Source organism: Castor canadensis, chromosome 8 (genome assembly GCF_047511655.1).
Source record: "Castor canadensis chromosome 8, mCasCan1.hap1v2, whole genome shotgun sequence".
Classification (NCBI taxonomy): domain Eukaryota; kingdom Metazoa; phylum Chordata; class Mammalia; order Rodentia; family Castoridae; genus Castor; species Castor canadensis.
Genome location: NC_133393.1, coordinates 13,583,693 through 13,596,136, shown reverse-complemented (window position 1 = coordinate 13,596,136; position 12,444 = coordinate 13,583,693). Strand labels below are relative to the sequence as shown.

At 50.7% G+C, this 12,444-nt stretch overlaps 1 protein-coding gene across 4 annotated transcripts; it reads right to left on the bottom strand.

The window, feature by feature from the left end:
* Position 1: 1 nt before the first annotated feature.
* Gtpbp2 (GTP binding protein 2) lies at positions 2 to 9,983 on the bottom strand. 4 transcript variants are annotated; one of them, XM_074082120.1, is made up of 13 exons: positions 9,879 to 9,983; positions 9,293 to 9,430; positions 5,945 to 5,971; positions 5,473 to 5,657; positions 4,757 to 4,865; positions 4,369 to 4,566; positions 3,913 to 4,087; positions 3,538 to 3,757; positions 3,005 to 3,140; positions 2,805 to 2,863; positions 2,048 to 2,219; positions 1,444 to 1,608; positions 2 to 1,214 (listed from the first exon to the last, which is right to left on the bottom strand). In XM_074082120.1, exons 2-13 carry the CDS (start codon positions 9,332 to 9,334, stop codon positions 1,038 to 1,040), a joined length of 1,665 nt encoding a protein of 554 aa, XP_073938221.1. In that variant the 5' UTR covers positions 9,335 to 9,430; positions 9,879 to 9,983; the 3' UTR covers positions 2 to 1,037. The 4 variants fall into 4 exon arrangements, 3 of the variants coding, with proteins under 3 accessions (XP_073938221.1, XP_020012795.1, XP_020012794.1); XM_020157206.2 differs by having other exon boundaries at positions 9,293 to 9,505; positions 9,879 to 9,968; XM_020157205.2 differs by lacking the exons at positions 9,293 to 9,430; positions 9,879 to 9,983 and adding an exon at positions 7,770 to 7,990.
* Between the last annotated feature and the right edge of the window lie 2,461 nt (positions 9,984 to 12,444).

Here is a 12,444-nt window from a genome sequence, read left to right as displayed (position 1 = left end):
GTTCAATAAAACATTTTTATTCTGTACAATATATGTGTATTTAAATATATATACATGTACATATATATATATGTATATGCAGAGAAACCTCAAGCAACAAATCCCTGAGTCCACGGGAACCCAGGACACTAACGAAAGGAAAGGAAGGCGTCCATGCCTAAAGAGTAGGAAATATGGCAACATCTTTCCTTCACCTCCTGGTTCCCTGCCACAGAAGGAAGGGGGCGGTCACTACAAATTACTAAAAGTTTTATGTGGGAGCAGAACCGAGGGCCAGGTCCCAGCCACCAGCCTAACAAAGCAAAACACACTATTTGATCCAGCATGAAAGCCAAGAGAGGACTGCAGAAGAAAGGATGACACTGACTGACATGCACCTGGCCTTTGGTATGTCAAGCCTCAGCTTGACAGCCCCACGCCTGGGCCAGCACAACAAATAGCACCTGTGGGGCCCATGAAAGGAGCTGGGGAAATGGCCCTTGAGTGAGGAAGGGAGATAAAGCTGAGGAACAGGCCTGAGGTCTCAGCACATAGTGGGAGCACTGTGGTTCACTGTCCCCGTGCCATTTCTTCAGACCCTGGGGTAACAGATGGCCAGGAGCAACATCTTTTGTCCAATCAGGTAGAGACGGGCTTGAGAAGAGGTATAGAAAAAGGAGTGCTTTCCAGGGCCACCCCATTTTGTGACAGTTCCTCAAGTGCAGGGATCACACTGGTGAACTGCCCAGTCCTCATAGTGCGCCAAGGTGGCTGTAGTCGGCTCCCTCCAGCAGGTAGGCCACAGGGTTGCCAGGGTTGATGAGCCAGCCAGAGGGGCATACAGCTGCTGAGCACTGGTTTGAATTCTTCCTCAGGACTGCCCCTGCCTGGCCACACTAAATCTGACACCTGTCCAGAAAGTTGGCAGGAAGCAAGTGGCAGAGAGCACCCTTCTCCCTAGCCTTATAACACACACAGCTGCCAGCAGTGGGCAGCATGGCCGGAAGTCACCATATTATATTGTAGGGACAGCAACAGAGCTGTCCTGCTTGGAGGACTCAGAAGCCCATGTTGGCCTGGGCTTCTCCTGCTGTAATGGCTTGCACATCAGTGACATGGCCGATGCCCTTTGTGACACCCTCCCGGAACAGCAGTTTGGCGCCCACCTTCAGATACTCTGGGTGTTTCAGGAAGCGGAAACGTACCACTGCCTTCTCCCCTGTCCGCAGCTTGTCCTGCAGCAGATAAGTGGTCACTGCCCTGGCCAGTGCCTCCCATCCCATTCTCTGCCACCCTTGGCTCTCCACCCTCAGGGCCTTCAGGTGGACTGCTACCCACCCTAAATGGGCTTTTCTTCCCTTCGTGGGATCAGAGAACTGTCAAGACAGATTAGCCCTCCCTTCTTTCTGGAGGCAGAATTCTGATTTCCCTGGAGAAATGGAGGCATGGCTGGATCCCTCTCACCTTCGCATGAATCTTTTCCACCACTGCCGTCTGACGTACGTTGCCCACATGTACTGTCACCTGGAATCCTCGCCGGAAGGTGGTGGCATGGAACAGCAGGACTATCTCTGCCTCGAACACTGAGCAGATGGTGGGATTCATCTCGGGGCTCACCATCACCATGCCCTAGGGAGGCACAGCCCCAGGCCCAGGAAGGGCAGACCTAGCATTACACTTTCCCTCCCCAGCCACCCCACACCCTTTATTACGGTGCCTCAACATCCTTTTCCTCTACATGACTCCAAACATAAGAGGCCTTGGTAGATGATGCTCTAAACTCTTCTCTTAAAAGGTACCTTCCTTACCTGCCTCCCATCAAAGCTTTGTATTGTTAAGGTTCTGGACATGCAGCTTGCACCATAGTGATTCATACATAGCAGTCTGTGCTTTGTGACTACTCTAAGCCATTTTCATACCCAACAGTCCATGTAACCAGACCTATGTTTCTTGGGTAAGACACCATGTTTCCTTGAACTGCTCTGAAGCACCTTAAATAGGTGCTCTGTAGCCAGTCTCCCAGACACTCCTCTTTGCATTCCCTCTCCAACCCACTCACCCACCTCACCTTGCGAAGCAGTGCACGGTCAAAGTCCCCAAGGGCCAGTGTAGCAGCCTGACCAGCTCGCAGCACACGACAGGCAGAGCGATTGCGCTGGATGCTGCATACTCTCAGCTCCAGGAAGCAGCCATCATCCGTGGGGCCTACCACCAGCTGGTCCCCCTCACGGCAAATTCCACTGCAGCCCAGAGGGCAGGTGGCAAAACATCAGCCTAGGTCCCCCTAACCAACTTCTCTGCTAAGGTCACCCAGAGCACTCTTAACCTTCTAGGGTGGAGTCCCTCAAGTAGGAGAAAGAAATCCTAAACTGAGACTTGGAAGTAGGGAGATGACTGCCTTGTCCAGTCTAGTGTTGAGAAACACCAACAACACCAGGAAAGCTCAGCAGTGACAGATGGCAGAAGGCACCCGCTGGTTAGATAACACTTAACGCCTGATCCTCAAAGGAGCAAGTTTTACCCCCTGGGTTTCACCCTCTGCTTTGAAAGTGTCTTTTTCTCACTTCCCTACTTGAGCTGAGGTCAACTGAATATACTCTAGGTTTCTTCCTGGGGCCCAAAATCCATGCTGTGGTACTATTTCTTCCCTCAAAAGTCAATAGACTAGCTTCCTGCAGCTCTTCTGAAAGTGAAAACCTAATGTGCAAACAAGTGCATGCTGTAGATGGGCTCTTCTCAAGTCTAGGTTGTCCACTGGGCAGGGTGTCTTTGAGTACAAGGGTATGTGAGGGCTAAGTAGGGTGAGGAGGAAACAGGCAATTCACCTGGAAAGTGTCCCTCCAACAACAGTCCCCACCTCTGGTACTGTGTAGATTTCATCCACCTGGAACCAAAGAAAACTCTTATCAATGTCCGGTCAAACAAGGTTGGCAGGTCTCACATCTCTCAACAGACTTGGCTTGGTCAGAACTGGCTCATCTCCACCCCATCCCCCAGCCTTCTACATATTTGTCAGGCCAACTACCTGGAATTCCGTCAACTGCTGCATGAGTTCTTCCTGCTCTTTGCTGTTGGTGAGTGGTGGCAGGATATTCAGGAAGACTTTGAGGAGGTCCAGACTCTCCCCTGACACACTGGACAGTGTGAAGATAGGGGTGATGCTACAGAGAGGGGCATGGAATGGATAGATGAGGAAAATCTCAACAGGAGGCAGACAGAGGCCAGAGCCCCACACATGAAAAGGCGTATTTTTCTCTGGGCAGCAGAGGGACCCTTTCTTCTAGCTGTGAGCAAGCCAGGGAATGGGCACATGAAGTCCATCTCAAGACCCAATGGAGACAGCAAGTATCTCCAAAGTCCTAGGCATCAGCAAAACTCCAGGTTGGCTCAGGAGAAAGGCCAAGCCCTTCATGAAGATTCCACCCACAACAATCCCAAGCTGAAAAAGCCACAGAACTGAGCCAGATCGATCTGGCCCTGATGATGGGACACCATGCTCCTGGACCTTGTGGTATCCTTTCCTGTCAATCAGGGCTTTAGGGTTAGAGGCAGGCTCACTTGGGTGACTGGGCAAACTGCTGGGCAGCAGTGACAGCATCATCCTCAGAAGTGACCAGCATGGGGACCTTGTGGCAGCCAGGCTGCTTGAGGACCCGCTCCAGCTGGCGTACTGTCCTCTCCACTGTGGTCTTGGCACACAGGTCCACTTTACTGACCACGATGAAGAAGGGCACTTTCAGGGCTAGGGCCAGCCCCAGATGTTCCCTTGTGGTACCAGCTGCCTCGGAAAGGAGGCAGGCAGCAGGAGAGAAGAGAATGTGGAAGGGAGGAAAGGAAGAAGAGGCGAGTTGGTGTGGCTCCCAGCTTTGAGGCAGCCCAGAGTAGAACAGTCAGCACCTCCCTTCAGCCCTGCCCCTGCCCAGTGCCTCGTACCGATCCCAGTGTTGGCACTGACGAGGAGCAGGGCGCAGTCAGGGCAATAGGAGGTGAGGCCAAAGATGGTGGTATGCAGGTACTTGTGGTGGCCCGCCAGGTCGATGAAGGTGATCATCTTAGAGCTGCTCTCACAGATCTCTTCTGCTGTCCGTGAGTCACTGTAATTCACCACCTGGCCCAGGGCCCAGGATTCTTTCAGTGCACCCTGCGAGCCTCCCCAACCCTTTAGGAGTCCCTGGTGGCCCTGCCTCATAACCCTGAGCCCCATTTTCTACTTAGTTCAGTTGATTTCCACTTGTTTGCTAAGAGGGAGAGAGCGTGTTCACACTGCCCTCAGAGCCCTTATCTACACTACTCCAAAAATGCCCCACACTCTGCCCCTGCCTCTGTCCTTCACCTCTACCATCCCATCCTTTGAGTCTGGCCCCAGTGGATCCCATTGATCCCATGCACCTCTCCCTTGCTGTTAAAGCCCAGGATCTCGAAGCTGATGCTGGAGGTTCGGCCAGACTGAATCTCATGCAGGTGGCGGAAAAGGTTGAGCCGGGCCCGGCCCCGCCCATTGTCCAGCTCTCCTTGGGTGAGGACCCCAAGCAGGGTTGACTTTCCCGAGTCCACATTCCCCAAGACAGCCACACGGAGGTCTAGGAACTGTGAACAAATTGCCAGAGTAAGGGCTCCAATCCCTTACCTCTCTCATTGAAGGTTAAGGGTGGTGATGTTCCCTGGTGAGTAAGAGATGATGTGGATACCTCCAGTCTCCCGGGCCAGTGAAAAGTCTGACACTATGGGGCCTTCCCAGGCAGTGTGAGCATGGGGGTAAGGAAGGACATGTGCTTACCTGTTGGTTGTCAGGGACCTTTCGTACCAGCACCTCAGTAATCTTTCGGGGCACATCACTATCATAATCTACTTCTCGCTCCCGGAGAACAGTGATGTCTGCTCCAACCCTGTCACAGTAAGGCCACAGCTGCAATATTTCATATGTACTATCTCTATTCCAGCCTTGTTCTGGACCAATGACCTCTGTGCACTGCCCACAAAACTCCCAACACCTTACTGTACTGTCCACCTTCCCCAAATCTATCCCCCATCTACAACTCCTCAAAAACAACAAGCAGCAAGCACACCTTAAAAAGCAAAAAAGCCTATACCCAGTGAGGAGAACAGAACCAACCCACCCCACTTCAGCCCTCTGTGAAGAGACCACAGCAAGCTGGGCGCTGACAGCTCACACCTATAATCCTAGCTAGTTGGGAGGCTGAAAATGGGAGGATCACAGTTTGAGGCCAACATGGGCAAATAGTTTGTGAGACCCTATCTCTAAAATAACCAGAACAAAATGGTCTTTAGGTATGGCTAAGCAGCAGAAGCAGAGCACCTGCTTTCCAAACCCTGAGTTCAAACCCCAGTGCTGCCCGGCCCCCCCCCCAAAAAAAGACCATAACAGAAGGGAAGCCCCTTCCCCATCCTTGGCCCCTAGGACTCTGGGTGACAACTCTGTCACCCAGGGTGGTCCTCCACATAGCTAGGGAAGTAACAGAGGGGAAAACATACTTCTCTGCCATTCGGTGCAGGGTCTTGAGGGAGGCCCGCATCTCCTCCTCAGCCAATCCCACCAGCAGCCCATTGTCCTCTACCCCAATCTGGTAGACAGCCTCACCACGTCCCTCTTGGAGCCGCCACTTCATTTGTGTCACCAAGTGCTCAAAACGGTACTGGGATGGATTCACCAGCTTCAGCTTAGGGCAGGTGGGGTATTGTGAGAAGGAGAGATTAGAGATGCTCTCCCAAACACACATGGTCCCCACCTGTCCTGCTCCAAGGACCAAGACCCTCCCTTTCTACTTAAACCCCTTGTCCCCTAATGGTGAATCACCTTCCAACAGAATGAGGTTCAAAGCCCTTACCAGGAACCACATCCCTAAATTGCCATAGATCATGAAGTTGGAAGGACCTCAGAGAAATCACCCCATGCCAGCAAGGGCAACCTTTCCCATCCCCTGCTTCTCCCCAGCCTAAGACTCACTTTATATTCAATGTTTCCATCTTCAGCCTGAAAAGAAACAGGAAACAGTCACCACCCACTGTCCAGACCCAATCCCTACTTCCCCTCAATTCCCACTAGGCCCAGGCAGAAAGCAGGAAGTCCCAGAGGCATCTGCTTAGGCAAATGCTTGCCAAGGGTCAGTGGCAGACAAGCTCTCTACTCAGATCCAAGGTGGCTTTTCTGAAGGAAAATCTTAGAGACACAGTGAATCACCCATTTCAGCCAGAAACAGAACCCTAAGTTCATCTTTCTTCATTCACTGGCAGTATGTTCACCAGTGAATCAAGATCACCCCTTCTTTCTCCCCAGGGCCCAAAACTGCTGTTCCCACATGTTGCCTCTGTGCCCAGACTGTTGAGGCCTTTCTTTGCCATTGATCTGGGAGACACCATTTCCTTTCTGCCCGCCCCTCTCAGCTGATGCCATCAAGTGCAAGAGGCTACAAGTGGACCTGGACCAGGGCCAAAAAGTGAGCTCAGCACTGGTCACTACAAGCTCGATGACAGAGGAGCCTCAGGTGAGAGAGAAGCAGAGCTCCAAAGCTGGGGCTGAGATGAACAAAAAGAAACTCAAAAAGTAATGATGGGGATTGATTCCATAAACCAGACCCAATGTGGCTTTTACCTCCTGTTCTCTAATCCTCACACCTCAATTGAAGTGAAATCCTGAATCCACCCCACAATCTCTTCTCCCTCCTCCAGGTGGTAGCACAGTACAACAGCATCCTTCCCCTAAGCCCTCCCCTCTTGGGAGCAAAAGGTTTTGGCATTTTGCCTGTACTGCCAAAGTGCATTTCTGCACTCCTCTCCTGCTGTAAGGACAGGATCTTCCCTTTCCACTTAACCCCTTTTCACTGGTCCTTCTAACAGTGAGTCCACCTTCTCCCTGGTCATCATTCCATCCTGGAAGGCCCCAACAGGTGGTCTTCAACCATAATTTCGATCCCACAAAGTGTATAGGAGCTCTTTTTCCATCAACAAAGACCTTCCAAAAACTTTTTTTTTTTTTTTATCATTTTGTTGGAAATGGAGAATTAAGACGGTTGGCTTCAGATATGTGGTACAAGTATGACAGTCTAGGCCAATGGTTCTCAAAGGAGCATTAGCATCACATGGGAAGTTGTAAGAAATACAATTTTTCAGGCCCAATCCCTCTCTTAGGAATTGGGATCAGCAATCCTCGTGACCATGGACGCGCTAAAGTTTGATAACCACTGGTTTAGGCTCTTCTCCCTGGGCTCCCCTGAGGGAGGAACAAAGTGGAAGTCAGTCTCTGCCTTAAGGACAGATGGAGCAGGTATATGAGGCTCTTCTCTGTCCCCACCCCCTCACAGGACAGGCAAAGGGCAGAGGACTAAGTCTGTTCTCTGGTTTTCTGTGTGTGGGTACTGCGGGATAGGGAAGAGACATATTGCTCTTTTCCTGGGTACTCCCTTCCTCCCTGAACAAGTTCAGAAGAAGCAGTGGTTACTCGCTTGCCTCCTCATCCCAAGATGTAGCCTAGTCTCAGCGTAACAGAGGGTCGGGCGTTCTCTGCTCTTCCCAAGGAGATGGAATCCCCCGTCCCTACTTCTCCTAGGGTTACCCAAGTAAGAGGGGCTCCCTCTCTGAGGTCCTTACACCGAAGGGGACGTCCACTTTCTCATCCTCCAGTCCCGGGACAGAACAAGGTGTTCTCGTCCCGCAACCCTCCTCCTTGGGGTCTCGACACCGGAAGGGGGGATTAATTTTCTGTCCCGCCTCCCTGGAGTCCTGGGACCGGAAGGAGTGGTTTCCTCTCGCCCCACCACTTTTTAGGTGCTCACCTCGGGGGGCAAATACGGGGGGTTGTTGGCTTTGCCCCCTCTGTTCCTTCCGTTCTTCTTCTTCCCCTTCGGGCCCCCACAGCCGCTGCTGCCGCCGCCGGCCCCCTTAGCTTTGAGGGTTCCGCCCATGGCCGGGCCCCCTCCGGGCCGACAGCAGCCACCGAACAGCTCCGATACCCGCGAGTCCATCCGCCGCTGCCACCAGCCCCCAGCCCGGCCCCTCCCCCCCCGCCACCGCCGCCGCCGCCGCCGCCGCCGCCGCCCCTCTGCTACTGCCGCGTCGAGCCAGCCAGAGGAGAGCGGGGTGGGGCCCTGTGAAGGCCACGCCCCCACCTCCTGGCCTCCGGGTCGCGTCAGAAACGGCCGCGGGGCACGACGGGATATCGAGTCCTCGGGACTGGAATTTAGTTTAAAAGAGCGCGGCCCTCCGCCTATAGCTCCCAAGAGGCACCGCGGCGAGAGGGCCTCAGGTGGTTTGGGGCGGGGACAAGGAGCGCGCCTTACGCGCAAAGGCCGAAGGGAGCTGTAGTCTGGCATTTGGCGCAGGTCTTTTTCTAGGGCCTGAAGCGCGGGGCAGTTGAGAGCCTTGCGCCCAAGAATGGGGGCAGTCACCGGTGGCGTAAGGGCATACATCAGAATCGAGCTTTGTGTGCGCCTTAGCGCGGGTCTCAGACAACAGATTTTGACCCTGAAGAGCTGCAAAATTCAGGGCGACTGGAGCTCCAGCCTGCAGGCTTCTTCTCTGCCTCAGTTTCCTCCCCGATGGCTGGCGTGCTGTCGGGGTGAGTCAGGACGAACGCCAGGGCGGAGGCAGATGTGGTTAGTCTAATTACAGCTGTTATTGGGACGATGATTATGCCATCTTTACACCGTAGTCGCTGCTTTATTACTAGGCTGGCACCGTCCGAGGGCTGGTTTTAGCAGCCCCAGGCACCCCGGTGGCTCGGACACGAGGCTGGAGCCCGTAAACCTGCCTGCAGCCTAAGGGCTGCGCGGATACCGGGGCGAGTATTCCAACCCCGCCTCCCCTCCCCCGCTTTGTTTTGAAACCGAACCAATAAGGGAGAACCGAGTTTGGTTTAAAAGAGCCAGGGCTGTACGAAGGGCCTGTCCCCTACTTGGGGCGGGGCGCGGGCTCCGGTTACATCAACCACCGCGAGGGAGGGGGAAGTGGCCTGGAATAGAAACTTGGCCATGGGCCCCAGAGGATTGTTGACTTTTGACATTCTGGCCCAGAGCCCTGTTCTTTAGGACTCTAGCAGTCAGCAGAGAGTAAACATATTTAGCGACGTAAACCAGTGTACAAGACACCAGAAAGGCAAGGTGGAGAAGCAATTATAATTGCTGAGCAGGGAGTCAGGATGCCAGGGTTCAATTCCCAGCCTCTTGGGTGAATGTCATGATTCACCACTCCTTCTCTTCACAAACAGTGAGGTGTTCTTACACATCCAAGAAATAAAAACAGCTTCTGCCTCCAGACTTCAGTTTTCCTTGAAAAACTAGAAGCAGCAACAGCGACTTACCTCTGGTGCCCCATGAAGGGGTTCAGACCTAGTAGAGTCCATGTCTTCCTCCTGGGTTCACATGGAGGGGAGCAGATGGTACAGTTGCTGTCCACATCGCATAACTCCCCACAGCAGCAAGTGCAGAAGAACCAAAATCTGAAAGAGGGCCTAGCAGGTCAGCCAATTATGTGGGTCTTCAGTGGTCAAAGGCACTTAAGACTTTTTGCAGTCCTGTGGTTGAGGGAAAGGTTTTGCTGCAGAGGACAACCAAGCCAGGGGCACAGGCCCACCAGGGAAACTGCTATTGCAGACTGACACTAGAGAGTGTGGTGAGCGATCTTGAAAAGGTTGGGGATTGGAAGAGAAAGATAAAACCACCATAGTACTATAGTACTGTAGCCTGCTCTGGACCCTCTTGATAACCAGGCTCTGCTGCACTTGACTGATACACAGCCGTCTTTTCATCTACATGGATCTTTCAGCAGCCAAGCCAAACACAATTTCACCTCACCCATCCTAATCCCCTGGTCCTGAGTGCAGAACTATTAAGAGACAGCAGGGGATAGCCCATTCTGATAGCCCATTCTTGAACAACCTGGCCTACCTCAAACAGAAGTGAAAGCTGGCAGCAGGAGTAATCTGAACAGGGATGTCTGTCCAGGTGGAGATCAGGGTTCTGGGTGCATGGAAGGTGCTGTATGTGATTAGTTTCCTGGAGGACTTGCTTATGAGGTGGTTGGCTATGGATATATATAGAATACACACATGTCACATGCAGACATTTTTCCTGGTTTGTAATTAGTCATTTATTTTTGTGTATAGTACCTTTGCATATGTCTTAAACTCAAACTTAGCAATCTTTCCCTTTATGCTTGGTTTTGTGTCACCCCTAAGTCAAACTGACTCCTACATTATAAATTAAGTTGTTCCCCAATATTTCTTCTAAGAGTTTTGGGTTTTTTTTTTTTTTTCCTGAGGATCGACCATGTAAGCATATACTCTACCACTGAGTTATATCCCTAGCCTCTCTTCTAGGGATTTTGTTTTGGTTTTTGGTGGTATTAGGGTTTGAACTCAGGACCTCACACTTGCTAGGTAGGCGCTCAACCACTTGAACCACTCTGGCAGCCCTTTTTTTGTACTGGGTATGTTCGAGATAGGGTCTTTTGAGTTATTTCGCAGGGCTGGCTTCAAACCTTGATCCTCCTGATCTCTGCCTTGTGAGTAGCTAGGATTACAGGTGTGAGCCATCAGTGCCCAGCTCTTCTAAGAGTTTTGAGGTTTATATTCATGTGTGAATCTTTTTTTTTTAGCGGGCAGGGGTGGGTTGGGGGCATACAGAGGATTGAGCTCAGGGCTTTGCACTCGCTTGGCAGGGGTTCTACTGCTTGAGCCATGCCTCCAGCCTTATGTTTAGGTCTGAATTTATTTATTTACTTACTTACTTTTTTGTGGTACTGGTTTTTGAACTCAGGGTCTTATGCTTGCTAGACAGGTGTTCTACCATTTGAGCCACTCTGCCAGCCCAATCTTTAATCCATTCGGTAGTTGTCTTTTTGTATGGTGGGGTAGAAACTATTTTAATTTTTTTCTCCTAAATGGACAGAGTTGTCTCTGTTATTTACTTTGAATGTTATCATCAATGTTGCCATCATTATATACTAAGATCTACGTCTATATGGATCTTTTTGGCAGTACTTGGGCTTGAACTCAGGGCCTCATGCTTGCTAGTCAGGTGATCTTCCCACTGTGGGAAGCCTGGATCTGTTTCTGGGCCCTCTTTTTTTAAAATCTGTTTGTTTCTGAGCCAATACTACAGTATTTTTCATTTTATTTATTTAATTTTGCAGTGCTGAGGATGGAACCCAGCACCTCATTTATCTTAGGCACATGCTTTGCTGACTACACCCTTATTCCAACACCACAGAATTTTAAACACTGTATTGTTATAGTATGTTTTGACCTCTGGTTTCTACTTCCTGAAACACATACCATGATTGACCTCCATGATCTGACACTTGTATATTTGTGTTCACACTTCTCTGGGTACTCCTTAGTATCTTCCCCAGGTTCTTTTCTCTCTTCCCCCATCCCATAAACACTAGTGTCTTCAGGATCCTAGCCCATTCTCATTCTATACACCCTTCCTGCATGATCTTATCCACTCCCATACTGGGGACTGTCAAATACCTATCCCTATTCCAAATGGTGCTCCTAAATATATCTATTCATTGTCCAATGGAGACATCAAACTCAATCCCCCAAAGCCTACTGCTCTTCTACTATCCCCTCCTTCATTGTCTGGCACATCTGGCCATATGGTTACCAAAGTAAGAAACCTGCTTTCCCCCACCCCCCAGCAGTGCTGAGGTTTGAACCACCTTGAGCCACTCCATCAGCCCGTTTTTGTGATGGTTTTTTTTTTCTTTTCAAGATAGGGTCTTGCTAACTGTTTGCCCAAGCTGGGCAAACCACGATCCTCCTGATCTCTGCCTCCTGAGTAGCTAGGATTACAGGCATGAGACACCAGCACGCAGCAAACCTGCTTATCTTCCTGGCAGTCTTCTTCTATCTCTCCTCCTCCCTGGATCAAACACTAAATTATACTCACTGAACTCATTTTTAAACATCTCTTGGGTTTACCCAATTCTCTCCACCCTCTGAGACTACCCTAGGTCTGGTCCTCTTTTTATCATGGACTGTGTAACTGCAGTCACTACTTCTAACTGGTATTCCTACCCCCCTTATCTTCCCTGTAATCCAATTTTATGGATCGGATTAATTTTGGATTATTATTGGATTAATTTTATGAAATGTAAATTTATCAGCCACTAAGAAGAATGAAAGTATGTCCTTTGCTGGAAAGTGGATTATCACGATAATAGGCCAGTCCCACAAAGACAAGTATTACTTATTTACTCTCATTTATGGAAGATTGCGGGGGCGGGGGGGGGAAGTTCATGAAAGTAAAAGGGGACTACCAGGGAGGTGAGAGAGAAAGGGAAAAGGGGGAAGAAAGTGGGGGAATGAGAAAGAGTAACAAAGAAGGTGAACACGATTAAAGTTCTTTATATGCGTGTACAGAAGTGTCATGATGAAACCCCTGTGTACAACTTAACGTATGCCAATTTAAAAAAAGTTTTCAAACTCAAAAAAATTTAATCATGTCA